General features: G+C 39.3%; 2 protein-coding genes across 2 annotated transcripts in view; one reads left to right on the top strand and one right to left on the bottom strand.

Moving 5' to 3' along the window:
* Nucleotides 1-10,217: 10,217 nt before the first annotated feature.
* Nucleotides 10,218-11,663, bottom strand: LOC126418586 (small nuclear ribonucleoprotein Sm D3). The gene is made up of 2 exons (XM_050085408.1): nt 11,219-11,663; nt 10,218-11,139 (listed from the first exon to the last, which is right to left on the bottom strand). The coding sequence occupies exons 1-2, from the start codon at nt 11,532-11,534 to the stop codon at nt 11,033-11,035; spliced, it is 423 nt and encodes a 140-aa protein (XP_049941365.1). The 5' UTR covers nt 11,535-11,663; the 3' UTR covers nt 10,218-11,032.
* Nucleotides 11,664-11,902: 239 nt separating this feature from the next.
* The window catches only part of LOC126418585 (protein GUCD1), a 49,127-nt gene continuing 38,834 nt past the window's right edge, over nt 11,903-22,195 (top strand). The window contains exon 1 of the mRNA XM_050085407.1: nt 11,903-12,378. Within this exon, the coding sequence (XP_049941364.1) occupies nt 12,348-12,378 (31 nt within the window). The 5' untranslated portion in view covers nt 11,903-12,347. The remainder of the gene's footprint in view (nt 12,379-22,195) is intronic.

The raw sequence follows: 22,195 nt of genomic DNA, 5'->3' as shown, positions 1-22,195 counted from the left end.
AAAACACTGATCATTTGACATCCTGAGAGATGGTTGAGGTGGTCATATAGATGCAGTATTTCTGGATTTCTGAAAGGTACCTTGGTGTGTACTGTAGTTAGCTTAATCTTGTATTCACAATCCTTACTGGAGCGATATGTACAGGGTTGTATATTCCTAGGTTCCTCATACACACTTTGTAACCAGGCTTTTGTAGGATAGTGTCTATCTTCAAATGTCTGGCAGTTATACTTTTTCAAAATCTACATCTATACTCTGCAAACCATCATGAGGTGCACAGCAGAGGGTATATCCCACTGTACCATTCACATATGGTGTGTGGGGAAAACAGTAGGCTCAAGGCAACGAAGTAGATGCAGTATTTCTTGATTTCCAAAAAGCACTGATTGAGTGCCTCTGTGCACGCAACAATTATTCTAATCTTATCCTCACGTTCCCTATGTGAGTAATACACAGGCAGTTGCAGTTTATTCATAGAGCAATCATTTAAAGCAGGTTCTTGAAATTTAATAGACTTTCTTGGGATAGTTTACATCTATCTTCAAGAGACTTCCAGTAGTTTTTTTTAGTTGCATCTGGTACATGTCCCACACACTTTAGTAGTATTCTAGAATTGATCACACAAAGGCTTTCTAAGCAATCTCCTTTGTAGACTGACTGCACCTCCCCAGTATTCTACCAATAAACTGAAGTCCACCATCTGCTTTACCCACAAGTGAGCATATGTGATCATTCCATTTCATATCCCTAAAAAGTGTTATACCTTGGTACTTGGCCAATTCGAACAGTGACTCATTGACATTATAGTCATAGAATACTACACTTTTTCTCATCTTGTGAAGTGCACAATTTTACATTGCCGAACATTTAGAGCAAGTTGCCAATCTCTGCACCACATTGAAATCTTCTCAAAATCTGAATCTGACAGAATATTTATGCAGCTTCTTTCAAATAGTACTTCATTGTAGGTAACTGCACCATCTGGGGGAAAAAAAACCACCTTATTTTACTATTGTCTGCAAGGTCATTAATATACAATATGAACAGGAAGGGTCTCAACACACTTCCCTGGGGCACACTCAAAGTTACTTCTACATCTGACAATGACTCTCCATCGAAGATTACGTACTGTGTCCCCCATACCAAAAAGTCCTCAATCCAGTCCCAAATTTCACTCGATACCCCATATGAACGTACCTTCGACAATAAGTACAGGTGCAATACCGAGTCAAATGCTCTTCGGAAATCAAGAAATACTGCCTCTACCTGGTTGCCTTGATCCTAAGCTTTCAGTATGTCATGTGAGAAACATGAGAGTTGGGTTTCACATGATCAGTGTTTTCGGAATCCATGCTGGTTGGTACGGAAGAGGTCATTCTGTTCAAGACACCTCACTATGTTTGTGCTCAGAATATGTCCTAGGATTCTGTAACAAATTAATGTAAAGGATGTCGGACAGTAGTTTTGCGGATCATTTCTACTACCCTTCTTGTACAACAGTGTGACCTGTGCCTCTTTTGAAGAACTGGGCATAGATTGTTGTTCAAGGGATCTATAATAGATTATAGTTAGAAGAGGGGCTAACTCAGTATAGAATCTGACAGGGATTCCATTGGAGTGTGGAGCTTTCTTTAGTTTTAATGATTTCAGCTGTTTCTCAACACCACTGACACTAATACTTATTTCTTCATCGTTTCAGTGCTATGAGGATTAAAGTGGGGCAATTGTTTTGGGTTTTGTTTTGTAAAGAAAGATTTGAAAACACAGTTAAGCATTTCAGCTTTTGCTTTGCTACACTCAATTTCAATTCCTGTCTCATTTGCTAGGGACTGGATGCTAACTTTGATGTGACCAGAATTTCTTTAGGTTCAGAGGAAGATCACTTGACAATATTCTACTATGGTAGTCACTGAAGGCTTCACACTTTGCTCTCAACAGCCAAACACATTTCATGGAGCACCTATCTACAGCCCTGTGCTTTGTCTTACACCTATTATGCAGTAATCTTTGTTTCCCGAGAAGTTTCTTTGTGGTGACTGTATACCATGGAGGTTACCTACTGTTATGAAATGTTCTACTGGGTACATATCTATCCAGTGCATGGTCAACTATTCTTTTAAACTTGAGCCAGAGGTCCTCTAAATACCCCTGCCCTGTGCTGAAAGTTTCAGATTCCTCATTGAGATGTGACTACAGAGTTTTTTATCCAGTTTACTGAACATATATATCGTTAAGCTCGGTTTAGTTATCCTTTGTACTTTGATAATCATTGTTGCCACAACCACGTCAGACCACTGATACCAGTTTTGATGTGGAAATCCTCAAAGTTGTCGTGTCTATTTGTTGCCATTAGATTCAATATATTTCCATCATGAGTGGGGTTCGTAACTATCTGTTCTATGAAGTTTTCAGAGAAGGAATTTAGTAAAGTTTCATAGGATGCCTATCATGCCCACCACTTTGATGATTGCAGGAGGATTGGAGAACCCCGTACAACTGAACTGAGGTTTTCTCTAAGGTTTTTAGTTACACCAGGAAATGAGTCTGGTGGGTGACAGCAGGATCCAATCATCATTTTATGCCCACCCCTGATACTGAGTCTTGCCCAAACAATCTCGCATGCAGTTTCAATTTCTACCTTGGTGGATTTGAGTTTCTTACCTACTGTGGCAAATACACCACCTCCATTTCCCATTTGCCTAGCCTTTCGACATACACTTAAATTTTCCCCAAAACTCTCACTGCTATCAATTTCAGGTTTCAACCAGCTTTCGGTACCTAGTATCATGTGAGCTTCACTGCTTTTCATGACCACTTCAAACTCTGACAATTTGTTTGGCAGTTTACAATTAGGATTTTAATACTCTCAGCTGTGGGAGGCATTTCTTTCACTATTATACTGATACTTCTTGGTTTCCTACAGCCACTGTCATCTGGATTGGATAGAGGACCGCCTAATCTAAAAAACCTTTGTGTGCACCCCACACACGGTCAGCTACCTGAGTAGCAGCCTCTGTTGTATAGTGCACACTTAACCCATTTCGGGGTATACCACATTTGTCAACCCTATGGCACAAGTACAGAAAGTTACAGCCTAGCTTGTCACAGAATCTTCGAAGTATCTGGTTCAGTCCTTCCACTTGACTCAGAATAAAAGGGTCACAATCAGTCCTGGGGATAATGCTGCAAATTATGAGATTTGCTGAAACTCAACACTTGTCTTCTCAACCTCCTGTGCCAATCACTGGAATGACCCCACGTATGACTTCAGAGCCCATACGACAGGCATCTCTATGGTGCTTTTACGTGGGTCAAACAAACCTGTTACCATTCAAGCTTTCCTCCTTACAGGCTACCAGTACCATTAATAGCGTATTACTACACATTTTTCAGCTGACTCACTGTCCTAATAGTCTTATTCCTGCTTTGCCTGCAAACAACCTTCAATTACCACTTTTTTTAATGTAAAAAATAACAAAACAGCAATTTTTAAACCATTAATTATCTGATTTTAGCAGCACATAGTAAGCTAATGAACCCTCCAGTTTACAATTAGTTATTAAAAAAAGCAAGATTACATGCAATATATTACAATATGATTTAAACGCAAGGACAGCATGGAAAAGTTCTCTCTCTGCCTGCCAGTAAAAGGTGTCCTTTTAAGAAAAAATGCACTCTTGCCCAAAATAACAAGCTTTTTCATTCAAGGAAATTCATCTAATTTTTTACTAGCAATTAGATCTTTATCTGTAGTGTGATTATGGAATGACTACAAAATACACAAGTACGGCTTACATAATCACTTCATTAAAATCAAACTTTTTCTAGCTGCAAATATCTTATTACACAGAACTGGGAGGAAATCTAAGTGTCAAGTTCCAGCACTTTATACTTCCAATCAAAGAATGGAAACTCCAGGCTGAAATATCCACAATACAAGGAAAGACCGATTGCTACTTACCACAAAGATGAAACATTAAGTTGCAAACATTCAGCCACAGCCTTCATCAGAAAAGGAAACACAGACATTCATTCACACACGAAAGCACATCTCAGGTACCCATGACCGCCACCTCCGGCAGCTCAGACCAGTATGCATTCCAGTCAGAAGTTTTTCCGTTGCTGAAGCTCCTTTCATACTTGTGATGAAACAAAATCTTTTGTGGATCAGGCTACTAAACACATTTTCCATCCATTTAGTCTAAGATTTGCTTAGTATGTGTTACCTTATATGCTGCTCTTTGGAAGGATGGAAAATAAAAGTAGCCACTACAAAAAAACTGGACCTGTATCCTGCGTGTGACAGCTCAAAAAACAAGCAGCACAATGCTAGAATCTGAAATGTGCGCCTTTAAGAGATACACACTGAGGTAACAAAAGTCACCGATTAGCGATATGCACATATATAGATGGTCATAGTATCGCAACACAAGGAATAGGAAGGGCATTGCATTGGCAGAGCTGTCATTTGTTCTCAGGTAATACGGTTTCCAAAGTGATTATTGCTGCATGACAGGAATGAACAGCCTCTGATAGTGGAATGGTAGCTGCAGCTACATGCATGGGACATTCCGCTTTGGAAATCGTTAGGGAATTCAATGTCCACAGTATCAAGAGTGTGCTGAGAATGCCAAATAATTGCATTACCTATCACCACTGACAACACATCCTCTCTGGGGCCCGTGATACCAGTTGGACACTAGATCACTGGAAAACCGTGGCTTGGTGAGATGAGTCCTGATTTCAGTTGGTAAGAGCTGATGGTAGGTTTTGAGTGTAGTGCAGCCCCCATGAAGCCATGGACCGAAGTTGTCAGCAGTGCACTGTGAAATCTGGTGGTGGTTTCATAATAGTGTGGGCTGGGTTTAGATGAATGGACTAGGTCCTCTGATCCAATCACTGACTGGAAATTTGTTACATTCGGCTACTTACACCATTTGCAGCCATTCATGGACCTCATGTTCCCAAAAAATGTCATATTTCCAGAAAATTCAAGTGAACGATTTGGCCTCACAATCGGCCAACAGAAACCCCAGCAATCATTTGTTGGACATAATTGAGAGGTCAATTTGTACACAAAATCCTGTGCCAGCAATACTTTTGCTATTATGAACAGCTATGGAGGCAGGCATGATTCATTATTTCTGCAGGGGACTTCCAGCGACTTGTCGAGTCCATGCCAAGACGAGTTGCTGCACTACACAAGGCAAAAGAAGGTCCAACATGATACTGGGAGGTGTTGCAAGTTGCTTTTGGAGGGGGAGAGGGGGGAGGGGGGGGGGGAGGAGGAGGATATGTCGAGAGAACAAGGCGAGTGACAAAAGCAGGAAATACAGTTTAATGCTGGAGGATCAATTTTAGTGATTCTCCCTCTTACATACGAATTTTTAGAAAAATATACCACTAACATCTCAGTCCAAGCCCCTTGAATATCTCAAAGATAGTGAAAACTACTTGGCAAACTTCTTTGGTTACTTGGCTCCTGCTGATAAGACAAAGAAAGCTAAAGGAACTAAGGCGGATATCACCACAGTTACTGTAGACGCAGCAGACGTGTCTGGACTTGAAATTGCACAGTGGAGGAATCTAAAGCAATGGTCAATACCTGAACCACTTTAGACTTACCAACATCAAATGAAGACCTGGCAAAACTCTCAGTTACAGTTCAGGTAATGACAGTTGGTCCTACAGCAGTTGATGTGTTGGTGAATATGAGAAAAACTGAATTTCTGAGTTTATCATCCAGGAAATGCGATTCAAATGATGGAAATTCAACAAAGAATTGGCATGAGATAGAGAGCATTCAGGACACAAACACAAATGTTCAATTAAATCTAGAATCGAAACTGTACACTACTTGCATTTCACTAGTAACCATTTATTCAACGAACACCGACTCTTACTAAAGCAAATGCTCATAAATTAATGTGTGGGCAAATGCACAGAGAAGGAAAATTAGAAAAATGATCAGAAAAAGGAAAGGATAAAAGATTGCCAAAGAAGTACACAGATTGAGATGGCAGTGGGCCTGTCACAAGACCCCAACAGACACAAAGACTGTAATACTCCAGAAGAGATTGTTTCTAAACTTATGCTGAAACATCCAATACTATACATGCGGCAATCAATCTATGAATACAACATAAGGAAGTCCTTGCTTTTAAAGCGACACTAAACAAAAAAACTTTCGGGCTAAACTGGAATATGCTCTACTTGGGGAAAACACTGAAAGACTCTCCGAGATAAGTGGCCAGCAACATTTATCTGTCACCAGCATCATTATTGGGCCCAATTAATGTCATCATATGACAAAATTGCTCCAGTTAATGATGTCATTAGGCTAAACTTAATGAATTCTTCTTGAAAGGATATTCTCTTTTCATGGAAATTTTACTGTCCCTTCCCCAAGATCTCATTCCACTCAGTCAAATCTATACAACCACCTCATACCAGTTGCATTCATTCAAACATCCAACATTCCAACTGTAGCATAATTTCAGCCTTAAGAGTATACTCATCAGACATCTTACTTACCCATCTCTTGGGAGCCTCTAGGTCCCATAATCATAAACTAGATTACCTGAAAATGCTGTTTTGTTACTACACTGTTACTGTTATAACACACCATCCAACTGATCACAGCATTCCTCCCAAAAGCAAGATATATGACCACATAAATTATTCTTTGCCTTACATACCGTTTTATTGCAACAGACTAAATTATTGGGCTACCTTAACTTGGTATTTCAACCACTTACTAATAAGTTTCAAAAAATTAGGAAAGAAAAAGAAATTTGCAGACGAGTTAAAACTTGACACTCATGGGGTGGGTAGTTGAATAGCTGGATCATATTTGATACAAAGTAATGAACTGAACTTCCTAAAACAAACTCCTTCCCCAACAGACAAAAATTTTTCGGACCATGTGCCCTTAAATAAAGCAAAATGAAATGGCATTACATAATCTGTATTAAGGCATGGATTTATGGAGGAGTTGTTATACAAGTGAATTATTTCATAATTTAACCATCAGCACTGAGCCTGGGAAGAGCAAAATTACCATGGCTATTTAAAAATTTGACTACACCATAATTAACAGACAAGTCAATTAGGAGTACACAGTTTCTAACTATAAATTAACGACAACGATTTAAGGGAGTTTTTGGCTCCGAAGAACAACTTTAGGAGTTTTAATTACATGGCAATTATCACCTAATGGCAAAGAAGGGAGAAAGAGAATGACCCATGAGAGGAATACCTCTTACTGAAACCCTGGATGACGCCCACTAAAGAAAATCACAAAACAAGAAAATAGTATGCTAGTAGGAGCAGCAAACATAAATATAATTGCAGCCCATTTTAAACCGTACACAAATGCTGTAGAAATAATTGACGAAATAATCACATTCAAACCATGCGACAGCAAACCCACCACTACTGCATGCGATCTCAACTGCAGAATAGACACAGAAAACTAAAACAAAACTAGTCATTTAAACCCTAGAAGAAGATGGTTTCACCTTACTTAATGACAGACAGATACCTACATACATATGCCACAATAGGAAAAGCACCATTGATATCGCATTAACAAGAGGAGAAATAGAAGTATTCAACCAATATGGCATGACTCCATTACTCCTATGCGAAAGCACATTCCAATGAAGATAAAAATAAATATTGTCACGTTACCGCCAGCAAGAAAGACCCATCAAATCACACAAAGAAAAATTGATACAGAAAAATTAACAAACCAGCAAGAACAATTAACACAAATAGAAACCTTAATAGAGAATGGAGACCTTGAAAAAGCAACAGACCAAACAGAAGACCTAAAAAATTCAGTGACACAAACAAACCAAAAAACAAGGACGGCAAAAAGATGGTTCGATGCTGAGTGCTACAGCAAAAGGAACACTGTTCTAAGAACGCTCCACAGATTAAGAAACAAGCACGATGCGGAAACATACAAACTGTACACAGAAGAGAATCTACAAAAAACCAATAGAAGAGAAGAAAAAAGAATACATAAAAAAGATAGGCAAAACGAGAAGTGGGTGAAGCAGAGAAAGACATATACATAGCAGCAAGACCAAGAAAACTGGCTCATACACCAAATATAGGCATGAAGGAATGGGAAGACCACTTCATTAAGATACTGAACAAATGAGGAATCAAAACACCCCTAAAGAAAGAGAAACAACATCAAACTAAGGAAAAAAGACAGTATTTGGGAACCTCTATATGAAGAAGAGAAGTGACGAAAGCACTGAAGAACAAGAAAGCAGCAGGACCCGATAATATGTATAATGAACATATAAAAGAGGCCCTCCAACATGTATGGACCAAACTATTTAACAAATGCCTGGAACTTGGAACAATGGAGACACTCGACAATAAAAGTTCTATACAAAGGTAGAGGAGACCCAACGGACCCAAACAAGTACAGAGGCATAACTTTGGAAAATATTCAATTCAAGATGTTTTCAAAGATAATTCTGTGGACAGTCATCTCCCAGAACAACAAATGGGTTTCAGATCTGGAAGATCAACACTTACGGCAGTAAGTCGTCTTCTAAACAACATTGACGAAGCGCTACAAAAGAAACAAATGTTCTACACAGTGTTCATAGACATTACCAAAGCCTTTGACTTACTGGAAAGATCTCAGTCCGAAAACTGGAAAACACAATGGGAGAAGACAGCGTATGGGCAAGAATAATCAAGTCAATCCTCGAATACAACTTTATCACAATATCAGACAACCTCTCTTTTTCAAACCCCGTTCTGCAATCTAGCGGTCTTACAGGGTGACCCAATGAGCCCTTTGCTGTACATTCTTGCCACTGAAGAAGTACTCCAAATTGGAGAAAATGAAGATGTATATGTATATGCATACGCTGACGACATAGCCGTAGGGTCAACAGATATACAGAAGCTGCAGAGAATCATTGAGAAAATAGACAAATGGTGCACTGAACACAAACTACACATAAACATAACACAGACAGAAACGGTAATTTTCAGAAAAGGAGGCAAAACACCCAAGAATGTGGAAATCGGTATCAGAGGACAAAAAATAAAAATCTCGGACTTTAAATACCTACGGGTGACATTGCAACCAACAGCCAAATGCTTCACAAAACATACAACAGAATGTGCAGCCCAAGCAATAATAGCGATACAGGACATCAAAAACATCCGCCTACTCAGTCTAGAAACAGCCATGAAATTACTCAACACAAAAATCTTGCCAATCCTGGCCTATGGGATGGAGGTTATACGGGACCACCCGACAGAAAAAACCTAGAAACACTAGAAAAGGTAAAATCAACTTATCTAAAAAGAGCACTAGGCCTCTCAAAGACAACAAGATCTAAACTAGTGTACCTGCTAGCGAGAGAGACATTCCTAATTGAAGACATCAAACTTCAATATAGGCCTATGATGCCACACCAGCGCTTCCAGAAAGCAACTGAAGATCATGGAGGACAAACAAGAAAAAATATGGCCCCGAGTTCTATGGCACTGAAGCAATGACGAACCACTCATGGAGAGCACCAAACTTCGAACAGTGACATGTCTTAACTAGACTTTCTATTCATGGCTTTCATCATCTAATCTGCAAAAACAAAACTTATCACAACCCAACCCAAACATGTGTATGTGAACTGTAACGAAGCCTGTGAACGATATCACATAGAACTGTGCAGTAAAAGAGTGAAATTGATAAATGAATATGCAAAAATGTAAAAGTAAAATGTTTAGCAAAGTAACTGTATATGGCTATTTGGCTGCAATTTTATTAAATATATACAAAAAAAAGTTACATGGCAACAAATATAGCATGATACAAGTCTAATCTAGGTAGTGGAATGAGATAAAAACAAAAATAAATGTGTTGTACTAACATTACACAACATTTATCAAAAAACTGAAATGTAATATAAGCTGCCACACAATAAAAATTTTCTAGTTTGTTTGGAATGGAAAATTATTCACAGGAGTACATTTTGAACACCCTTAAGAATTCATTTTCACTCCTTCACAGCATATATAGTAATGGCTGGTGCATGAAATCTGCCTCCCCTACCATCAGTGGTGAGACAGATCCGTAGCATTGCCTGAGGTCTAGGTTATGTCAGAAAGTGATGATATGATTGAGAATTGGTGGACCCAACATATGTGTCTGCCAAATAAAGATTGTGGTAACAGAATTATCTGTGGCATAGTTCAATGTTTGTACTTTATATTTTACATATTTTTATCATACAAATTAAAACAGCAAAATAAATTCATAAGACCAACAGGAGCGACCACCACTGGCACAATAAACTGTCAGCACTTCAATAATTACAGATACTGCAAATCAAACTGTATACAGAGTAGACAAAAGCAACTGGCGAAAATCATGTACAGCATTTTATGTATAACAATGGGCATAATGTGTGGCATACGTAATATTCATCACACACAGTAAAATCACAAAATTGATTTTCGATACAAAAACAATTTTAAGAATGTATTTGTGTAGAGTGGGTCATTGAATGAAAACTGCTACAAGTACTTCAACTAATTGGAAACTGACCTCCACATCTCAAATTTACAAGTGTCACTAAACTTTGCAGTTTTTCCTTTTGTAACGGAAAAAAATTAGAACACCTCAAAACAAAATTATTTTTAAGTAATTTATTGTGTGAAATACATAGCCCTTAAGGGAAGTCATCGGAATACAGATAAACAAGGATGATTCGCATTTTTTTCACGATAGTGCCCTGTTTAACACACACTGAATAGTGAATTACACAAATTAATCACTACCTTACATTGGAAAACACACACACACACACACATACACACGCTTAACACTATACCTATGCATAGAAACATTGAAGCAACAGTTACAGTAGTGACTAATAGAAACGTACAAAGCGAGTCAACTTTAATGACGCAATATTGCGGAAAGTTCCACGACCGCTGTCACACATGTGGTATGTTCCTATCAGGGCACTCCTGTGTTATTACGAGTGGCTCATGGTCTATCTCGCCTGCCGCTTGAGCCACCGCCTCCACCAGAACCACCACCACCCCATGATGATGCACCCCTTCCACGTGTCCCGCGTCCTCTTCCACGAGCAGCTAAAACATGGAATTGTGATCACGTACTTTCGAAACCACGCGCAGTAATGACTTACAATACGGAATATAATTTACTCACCCTGAGCTCGCAAAATCGCCGATTTTCCTCTCCCAGCACCTCCAGTCCCTTTGTTACCCTGTCTTTTAAACATCGGAGCGTTCTTTAACATATCTGGCAATATCAAAAATCTAATTTTTGATCCTCTAATGTAGACATTTTCTAGTTGGGCAACTCTGCCATCTCTGTATGTTACTGTTATATTTGTCATCTGGCAATTCATATTGTCTTCCGCTTCAATCAACTTCCCTCGGTAAACTTCACCAGTATTCGTTTCACATGTTACAATATGACCTTCTGCTTCGTGCAGAACTTTTATAGGAACACCAATAGACATTTTCACGTAATAAATCGAGACTTCACTGCACGATACGTTATTGACTTGTTAACAAACTGAACCTCGCACAAACATGCAAATGCAACACAAACCCGGCTACCTTCGACGCCGACAAGCCGTACCAACGGACAAGATGTCTACTTCCGGCAGTAGCCAACTTTGCAACAACAAAAAAAGAGTAGGGAAATATGTTCGAAATACGGAATTCTTTTCTACTATATGTCCTATACTTTTTTGTAATCGATATACTGTAATTAATTTAAGAAAACAGATGACGAATTTCGTACTTAAATGGAAGTATCTACGTAGATACGACGTTATATATTTACTGGCGAAAACTCTGTTGACACGAAAAAGAAATATAGTTAGGCAGATTTAAAAATGAATATATGCACATCGAACAGGTTTTAAAATAAGGAAAATATTTGAGATTTCGGAAACAAATATTTAAAGAAAGAGAGCTGTAAACAATCGAACAGCGGCATGTTTACTTTTTATGTGTTGTTGCGTACTAATCACGTTGTTTTGTCATCTGACTTTAATGTTTGTGTGTGAACCCCGCGCGCTGAACATTTTACGTGTTGTTTTCATATTTAGGGAAAACACGTGATCATTTGAAGTGGCATGTTTTCTAATTGAATGAGTAACGAAAAGTTATTTGTGAAAGGATTTGTGGACATGAGCCCTATACAGATGTACAAAACTCGCGCTTTTGCAACATAAACAAGATTACTATGCGATAAACTTTTGCTTGATATCTGACTGGTATCTGAGTAGTATGCTCGAGTTCGTCGTTGACAGCCAGTGGTTGAAATGGAAAGTGTTGCCAATGACAGAATAAAAGGTTAGATTTATCAGTCGAGCTAAAATAATTTTCACCATATATCATAATTGAGATTATGTTCAAGTTTCTCTCGGTCCTTGGACCGTTTTGTGTAGTGTTATTTGCCTCTACATTGTGAAAATATTTTTATGGAAAACGCAATGAGTGGTATTATAGGCACACTAAAAAATTGAGTACCGGTAACGTATGTCAAAACTGAAATACAGTGTGATAAATTTGCAGTTTTACCATAGTAAAAATTTTATTCCAACGCCGCGCAGGCGTTATCCTCATTTTCATTCTGTTGGTGTTCATCTTATATCCTCCTTTGAAGACACTGTCCATTCTGTTCACTTGCTCTCCCAAGTCCTTTGATGTGTCTGACAGAATTACAGTGTCATTGGCAAACCTAAAAGCTTTTATCCTTCTCTTCTTGCTCAATAGACGTATTGAATAACATTGGGGATAGGCAGCAACCCTGTCTCATTCCTTTCTCAACCATTGCTTCCCTTTCGTGCCACCTGACTCTTATAAAGGCCATCTGGTATCTATACAAATTGTAAATAGCCTTTCACTCCCTGTATTTTTCCCCTGCCATCTATGGAGTTTGAAAGAGAATATTCCAGTCAGCATCGTCAAAATCTTTCTCTAAGTGTACAAATGCTATAAATGTACGTTTGCCTTTCCTTAACCTATCTTCTATGAGAAGTTGCAGGGCCAGTATTGCCTTGCGTGTTCGTATATTTCTCAGGAACCAAAATTGATCTTCTACCATTTTTTCCATTCTGCTGTAAAGAATTCATATCAGTATTCTGCAACCATAACTTATTAAACTGATAGTTCAGTAATTTTCACACCTGTCAGCACCTGCTTTCTTTGGAATTGTGATTATTATATATTCTTCTTGAAGTCAGAGGGTATTTTGCCTGTCTCATACATCTTCCTCACCATATGGAACAGTTTTGTCATTGATGGCTCTCCCAAGGCTGTCAGTAGCTCTAACAGAATGTTATCTACTCCCAGAGCCTTGTTTCAACTTAGGTCTCTCAGTGCTTTGTCAAATTCATCTCACAGAATCATATCTCTCTTCTTATTTTCGTCTAAGTCCTCTTCCATTTCCATAATATTGCCCTCAAGTACATCTCCCCTGTCTAGACACCTTCCACCTTTCTGCTTTCCCCTCTTTGATTAAGACTGGCTTTCCATCTGAACTCTTTATATTCATACAGGTGGTTGTCTTTTCTCCAAAGGTCTCTTTAATTTTCCTGTTGGCAGTATCTGTCTTACCCTAGTGATATATTCTTCTACATCCTTACATTTGTCCTCTACCCGTTCCTGCTTAGCCATTTTGCACTTCCTGCTGATCTCATTTCTTAGACATTTGTATTCCCTTTTGCCTGCTTCATTTATTACATTTTTATATTTTCTCCTTTCATTGATTAAATTCAGTATCTCTTGTGTTACCCAAGGATGTCTACTAGCCCTTGTCTTTTTACCTACTTGATCCTCTGCTACCTTTACTATTTCATCTGTCAAAACTATCCATTCTTCTTCTACTGTATTCCTTCCCTCCATTCTTGTCAGTCGTACCTTAAAGCTCAAACTGAAACCCTCTACAGCCTGTGGTTCTTTCAGTTTATCCAGGTCCTATCTCCTTAAATTCCTGCCTCTTTGCAGTTTTTTCAGTTTTAATCTGCAGTTCATAACCAATAAATTGTGGCCAGAGTCCACATCTGCCCATGGAAATGTCTTACAATTTAAAATCTGGTTCCTAAATCTCTGTCTAACCATTATATAAGCAGACTGAAACCGGCCAGTGTCTCCAGGTGTCTTCCATGTACACAACCTCCTCTCCTGTTCTTAAACCAAGTGTTAGCTATGATTAAATTATGCTATGTGCAAAATTATCTAAGGTGGCTTCCTCTTTCATTCCTTCGCCTAGTCCATATTCACCTACTATGTTTCCTTCTCTTCCTTTTCCTACTATCGAATTCCAGGCCCCCATGACTGTTAAACTTTTGGCTCCCTGAACTATCTCAATAATTTCTTTTATCTCATCATACATTTTCTCAATCTTCTCCTCATCTGCGGAGCTAGTTGTACTACTGTGGTGGTTGTGGGCTTTGTGTCTATCTTGGGTACAGTAATGTGTTTACTGTGCTTTTCATAGTAGCTTACATGCGTTCCTATCTTTTTACTCATTATTAAACCTACTCCTGAATTACCCCTATTTGATTTTGTATTCGTAACCCTGTATTCACCTGATGAGAAGTCCCGTTCCTCCTGCTACTGAACTTCACTAATTCCCACTGTATCTAACTTTAACCTATTCATTTCCTTTTTAAATTCTCTATCCTACGTGCCTGATTAAGAACTTGACATTCCATGCTCTGATCCATAGAACACCAGTTTTGTTTCTCCTGATAATAATGTCCTACTGAGTAGTCCCTGCATGGAGATCTGAATGGGTGAGTATTTACCTCCGGAATATTTTACCCAAGAGGATGCCATCATCATTTAACCATACAGTAGAGCTGCATGCCTTCAGGAATAATTACGGCTGTAGTTCCCCTTGCTTTCAGCCGTTCGCAGTACCAGCACAGCAAGGCCGTTTTGTTTGATGTTACAAGGCCAGATCACTGAATCATCCAGACTGTTGCCCTTGCAACTACTGAAAAGGCTGCTGCCCCTCTTCAGGAACCACATGTTTGTCTGGCCTCTCAACAGATACCCCATTGTTATGGTCGCACCTGTGGTACGGCTATTTGTATCGCTGAGGCACGCAAGCCTCCCTACCAATGGCAAGGTCCACGGTTCATGGGGGGATTATCTTATGAAAAAATAAATTATAAAAATAGTGGGCCATACACCCACTATCCACCATAAACAAATTAAAATCATAGTACACGGATCATAATGAAATTCAACATCAAAATTCATACAGTGAGTTAAGTTTATGGAATCTATGTAGGGCTTGTAAATGAAGTGTTTGTGGTCATGATCAGATGCAACCCATTTTCAGATTAACGGATAATGGTGGCATACATTTAGTAAAAATGAGCATTTCACTCTTTATGAATACACACGCAACATACAAATGTAACATAAAAGTGAACATATTTTATTGAATTACTTATGATCCCAGTTTTCAGTTAAATATTTCTCTGTGGTACAGACCAAAACAGAAGTGCAACTGTACATTTATTCACACATCATGTTTCTGAAATGCCACAATGCGTGAGAACTTCAGGGACATGGAATGAATCAAATTTTACATTAAGCAGCAGAACCAGTAGCACCAGGGTACATCTGTCAAGTACACTAACAGTCAGTTATGAAGAACATTAATTACACAAATAGACAATTATGAGAATTCCAGATTTCCAAAAAACATTTGACTCAGTACCACACCTATGCTTATTATGAAAAATTTGTTCATATGGCATATCAGATGAAGTATGCGACTGGATTGAAGATTTCCTGTGTGGGAGGACACAGTGTGTTATCTTGCATGAAGAATTATTGACACATGTTGAAGTAACTGTGGTTGTACACAGGGAAGTGTTTAAGGTCCCTTGCTGTTCATGTTATATATTGATGATCTCATGGACACTATTAATAGTACACCGGACTTTCCACAGATGATGCAGTTATCTGCAACAATGTACTGTCTAAACGAAGCTGGATAGATATTCAGTCACTCCTTTGTAAGATTTTAAAGCGGTGCATTGATTGCCAACTTGCTTTAACTGTTCAAAAATCTAAAATTGTGCACTTTGCAAAATGAAATAAAATAAAATAACATCTAGGATACTATATACATAATATTTGTGCGTCACTGTTTGAATCTGTAAACTCATACAAGTACCTAGGTGTAACACTTAATGAAGTGGAATGGTCACATAAGCTTAGTTGTGGGTGAAGCAGGTGGCAGACTTTGGTTTATTTGCAAAATGCTGGGCAAATGGAATTAGTCTACAAAGGAGATTGCCCACACCTCTTGTGCAACCCATCGTAGAATATTGCTCGAGTTTGTGAGACCTGTACTGTCATCTGGGGGAAAACTGACCCCTTTTTGATGTTTTTGTAGAATATCTCTTGCATATACCGATTTATATTCATGGTGATTTTTTATTATTGTTCATTATTTCTATATAAACATCCGTAGTGCACTCTGTATGTTATATTTTTTCATAGGTTGGTAAAAAAAAAAAAATAATAATTGAAAGGGATCAGTGTTACACTGTGACATGGTGTAAATTGACTCTTCAAATTTGTTTTGTTATGAACACATGCAAATGGTCCTGAGATAAATGTTAGTATAGTGCAGTATGGGTAGGAGCCCTGTAAAGGGATCTCAATGATCCCCATTGAAAACTGGATGTATTGAAAATGTTGACAAGCTAGGTATTAGTGAAACACGCATTTCTGTGAATATAATTAAAACACACTACAGAAAACTTTTATTGACAAAAAACATTAAACTTCTTTTATTAAAATGCTCCTTGAAAATTTATACAGAATTGTACGCCGTTCATCCTGTAACTGTGATGGAGGCAGCTTGCCAATCGAATCACAAAATGGGGCAGTGAATGTACCGTGTTCTTTTGGAACAAATGTGGTTTCCATTGAGTCACTGGATTGAAGCCCCATAACTTCAAGTACATTTCCCTGTGTTGCAACTTTTTGAATAATACAAATGGTAGTGAAAAGTTTGCTTCCCACCACAACAAAGTCATTTGGAAAAAGATCTTGGCACTGAGTGGGCAGCAAATCTTCAACTACAGGATCTTTTCATCAGTTTTCAGAGTCCTTGGCAATTTCATTACACCAAGCTCATCTTCTGATGAAGGATTATCACACTTCTAAAAGATTTTTCTTGGAATCTGAGAGTTCTTCGTTAGCTGTGGGTGACATGGAACAACTTGGCTGAGGATCATTTGTACCTAGAGACAACTGGAACTTTTATGTAGTGCAGACACATTTTCACGTGATAATCTTTTGAATGATTTTGGACCGTTCAGTGCATGAACAGCTTTACCAGGGTGTACATTGGTTTTCTTAATTTTTGTATTTGGAGGGGCTATTGTTTTTTTTTTTTCTCTTTTCACGTAAAGACTGTAAATAAGTCTGACACACCCCAGATTATGAACTCAACTTCAGAAGACGGCTAGGCCGGGCGCGGATGGCGGAGGGAACACTAGCGACCAGAGAGGGCAATGTAGCTGCGTCTGGCGGGCGCGGACCTCAGACGGAACACACGACGCGGCGCGGACCGATTAGGGACCGCCCAGCACGAAACAGAAGTGGAAATCATAGTAACAGTCAGGAGATAGAGTACCCAACATCTCAGACTGGGTCTGACACACCTCAGATGATAACCACATCCGTTGAGGACGGCCAGAACAGGCGCTGACTGCAGTCAAAACATCTGCGACTGGAGGGGTCCGTTGAAGCCGAGTCTGGTGGGCGCGGACCACAGATGGAACACTCGACCCGGCGCGGACCGATTAGGGAATGCCCAGCTCCTCCCAGGCATAAATACTGGACTCGATCGACCCAAGGACCAGTCTCAGGTAGCACCTGAAGAAGACAGCGAGGCACGCTGTTGAAATATCGTGCGAGAATGACGTGTACATCCGGCTGGATTCCCGAATATCCAAGATGTCAACAGATCGCCGGGATAGCATGAAGAATTACAAGAAACTACAAGTTCAACTACAGCTTCCTTTTGTTTCTTCCATATCCTGTTCACCTGAGAATTTAGAGAATAAAGCTTCTTTTTTGAGTGGTATTATTCCACATACCTTGAACACATTTCAGAGATTCATCTTGTTGTTATGCCCCAGACAATTTATGAGTTCATTAAGAAAGGATGGAAACATTATGTTTGGTACAGTTGAGAACTGTGGCTTCCTCATTTTGAAATCAGTTGGTGTTTTCCTCTAGTGAGTCTTCAAGGGATTGGGGAGGGAAAAAAAAAAAAAAAAAAAACCACATCCGAAGGTTGTGTTAAATGAGTTGTGTTGGCTAGGATACACACAAACTTTATCATTTTCTTCACATACCTGAAGAACCTCACTTGTGAAATGTGAACCTAGTTTGTCCCTTGTAATTATCTTTGTCGCAGGCAGATTTTTAGCACTTTTCTAAACCAATTTGTAAATTCTGCACTGTCAAGCTCACTATATAGAGTTCAGTTGTAGTGTGTTCCACTTGTTCAACACTGTTCGTTGCAGCAGTGTGCACACTTTGTCCACCCAGCGTCCAAGTATCATATAAATGGAATGTAAAAAAGACCTAGTGAATAGCACAGTGGAACGTATCCTCTGCCATGCACTTCACAGTGGCTTGCAGAGTATAGATGTAGATATGGATGTCAGAGGCTTGACCAGGAAGATGTTCACTTACTGTTTTGAATGTTCGTGTATTTTCAATACATACTTAACATTACAAAACTTCATATTTAATGTTACCCTACTTGTTTTATTCCTGTGGTGTCACTTGTTAACATTACACACCTACTTGCTGAGGTGTGGTTCTGTCCCTACAAGGGGGATGCCTGTAAATACCTAAATATTTTAATTTTGCCAGTGGAATTTTATTATCTGTGCTCTCAAAGGCCATGGCATCGTTACAGAAAATGCCAACAGGGTGATTTATCTACATTTATACTCTGAAAGCCTCCATGAAGTGCATGGCAGAGGATATGACCCATTGTACCAGTTATTGTTTTCTTTCCGTTCTATTCATGTATGGAGCACGGCAATAATGATTGATTGTGTTATTACCCTACTCTGGTCCTCAAAATCCCTGTGTAAGCAATACGTAGGGGGTTGTAGTATATTTGTGGAGAAATAATTTAAAGTCAGTTCTTAAAACTCCCTTAGTAGACTTCTTTGGGGTAGTTTACGTCTGTTTTCAAGAGTCTGCCTGTTCAGTGTCTTCAGTATCTTTATGACACTCTGCCAAGGATCAAACAAGCTTATGACGATTCATGCACATCTTCTCTGTATACATTCAATATTCCCTGTTAGTCCTATCTGGTACAGGCTGCATATCCGTGTGCAATATTCTAGAATGGATTGCATGAGGGATTTCTAAGCAATCTCATTTGTTGAATTGCACTTCCCCAGTATTCTACCAATCAACTGAAATCTACCACGTGCTTTACCCACAACTGAACCTATGTGATCATCTTATTTCATATCCCTACAAAGTGTTGCACCCAGGCATTTGTATGAGATGGGCAATTCCAACAGTGATTCATTGGTATTCTAGTCAAGGACACTACAATTTTTTTTCTTTTTTTCTTTTCGTGTTGTGAAGTGTACTATTTTACATTTATGAACATTTAAAGCAAGTTGACATCTTGGCACCACTTCGAAATCTTAAGATCTGGCAGAATATTTATACAGTTTCTTTCAGATAGTACGTCATTACAGATAACAGTGTTACCTGCAAAAAGCCTGAGGTTATTATTAATATGTCTCCAAGATCATTAAGGTACAACATGAACAGCAAAGTTCCCTATACACTTCCCTAGGACACACAGAAAGTTACTTCTGCATCTGACGATGACTCTCCATCCAAAATAACATGCTGCGTCCTCCCTACCAAATAGTCCTTGTTCTAGTCACAATTTCACTTGATGCCCCATTTAATCATACTATTGACAATAAGTGTAAGTGTGGCACTGAGTGAAATGTCTTTCAAAAATCAAGAAATACTGCATGTACATGATTGCCTTGATCCGAAGCTTTCAGTATGTCATGTGAGAAAAGTGACAGTTGGGTTTCGCATGATCGATGTTTTTGAAATCCGTGCTGGTTCGCATGAAGGAAGTCATTCTATTTGAGATACCTCATTATTTTTGAGCTCAGAGTATGTTATAAGATTGTGCGACAATTTGATGCCAACAATATGGGACGGTAGTTTTGTGGATCACTTCTGTGTCCCTTTTTATAAATGGGTGTGACCTGTGCTTTTTTCCAAGAATTGGACACAATTTTCTGTTCAAGGGATCTACAATAGTTTACAGTTAGAAGAGGGGCTAACTTGGCCACAAATTCAGTATAGAAACTGACAGGGCTTCCATTGGGCCGTGCAGCTTTGTTTAGTTTTAACAATCTCCACTGCTTGTAAATACCGCTGGCACTAATACTTATTTCATTCATCTTTTTGTTGGTATGAGAATTAAATGGATCAACTCTCCCGGGTTTTCCTTTGTAAAGGAATATTTGAAAAATGGAGTTAAGCATTTCAGCTTATGCTTTGCTACCCTCAGTTTCAGTTACTGTCACACACACACACACACACACACACACACACACACACCTGTCTGCTAGGGGCAGGACAATAACTTTGGTGGCACTAACAGCCTTTACATGTGACCATAATTTCTTTGGATTTTGTGAAATATCACTTGACATTATTCTGCTATGGTAGTCAATGAAAGCTTTACACATTACTCTCTTGATAGTGAGATGTATTTCATTCAGCATCTCTTTATCTATAGCCCTATACTTTGTTTTACACCTATTATGCAGTAGTCTATGTTTCTTTAGAAGTTTCTTTACCATGACTGTATTCCATGGAGGTGTCTTCCCATTATGAACTGTTCTACTGTGTACATATCTATCCAGTGCATTGTCAATTATTCTTTTAAAATGGAGTGATAGCTCCTCTACATGCTCCTGCCCTCTTTCATTTTCATTTTCTTTTTTTAGTCTGTTGTGTTTCTTCAGTTGACATTCTACACATCATAATGATTGTTGTGAATATGGTATGTGGCACGCATAACTTTGAATCACACAAAGGAATGAAGGAAAAAGGCTGCTAAACATTTAAACTTTTGGACAAAGAAGTGCTCATTCCAAATAGAAGACACACACTTTCACACAAGCCCAACTCATACAAGCGTGCCACTGTCTCGTGGTGTTGGGGGCATGACTCCAGATTACAACTGTGTCTGACATGAGCAGGAATCTGGGTTAGGTGGTGGGAGTGAGATGGGAGGGACAGGGAGGGGGGAGAAGGGTAGCAGGGCAGGGGTGGGGGAAGAAGCTTTGCTCCTGTGGGAGTGTGCATGGATGTGGTGCAGACAAGGTAGGGTTGCTAGTTGCAGTGTTGGGAGGCTGAGAGGAGATGGAGGGGAAAGACTGGTAAGTGCATGGAGTGGGAGCAGGTAATGTTGTAGGTGAGTGGAGGAGAGGTGCCAGTGAAAGTTGAGGGCAGGGGGGTTATGGGAACAGAGAATATGTTGTAAGGGCAGACCTCACCTGTGTAGTTCAGAAGAACTGGTGTTTATGGGAAGAATCCAGAAGGTGCAGCATGTGAAAAAGTCGTTAAAGTAAAGCACAATGTGTTGGGTGGCATATTCAGCTACTGGGTTGTCCAGCTGTCTCTTGTCCACAATTTGGTGGTGGCGATTCATGCAAATAGACAGTTTGTTAGTTGTCACATCTACATAGAAAGCAGGAAGCTTCTGTGGTAGATTAGGTGGCTGCTTTCACAGTTGGCCCTGCCTTTGATTGGGCAGGAGATGCCTGTGACAGGACTGGAGTAGGAGGATGCATGGGACAGGTCTTGCATCTGGGTCTGCTGCAGGGATATGAGCTAAGAGGCAAGGGTAGGGATCAGGGGTGGAATAGGGATTGAAAATGATGTGGCATAGATTTAGTGGGCAGTGGAATACCACGGTGGGAGGGTAGGGAGGATATTCCTCATTTCAAGGCACGATGAGAGGTAGTTGAAACACTTTCTCCACAACTTACAATGCCTTGTCCCCCATATGTTTCACCTGATCTTCCTCAAAGCAACAAGCCACCTTTCTCAA

Source organism: Schistocerca serialis, chromosome 9 (assembly GCF_023864345.2).
Source record: "Schistocerca serialis cubense isolate TAMUIC-IGC-003099 chromosome 9, iqSchSeri2.2, whole genome shotgun sequence".
In the NCBI taxonomy this organism is placed as follows: Eukaryota; Metazoa; Arthropoda; class Insecta; order Orthoptera; family Acrididae; genus Schistocerca; species Schistocerca serialis.
The sequence above is the reverse complement of the archived record's forward strand: the minus strand, read 5'-3'. Positions and strand labels throughout refer to the sequence as shown.

Coding starts and splice junctions, on each gene's coding strand:
- LOC126418586 (XM_050085408.1), bottom strand. CDS start 11,534: ATGTCTATTGGTGTTCCTATAAAAGTTCTGCACGAAGCAGAAGGTCAT. Junction 11,140..11,218: donor GGCGATTTTGCGAGCTCAGG/GTGAGTAAATTA, acceptor TCCATGTTTTAG/CTGCTCGTGGAAGAGGACGC.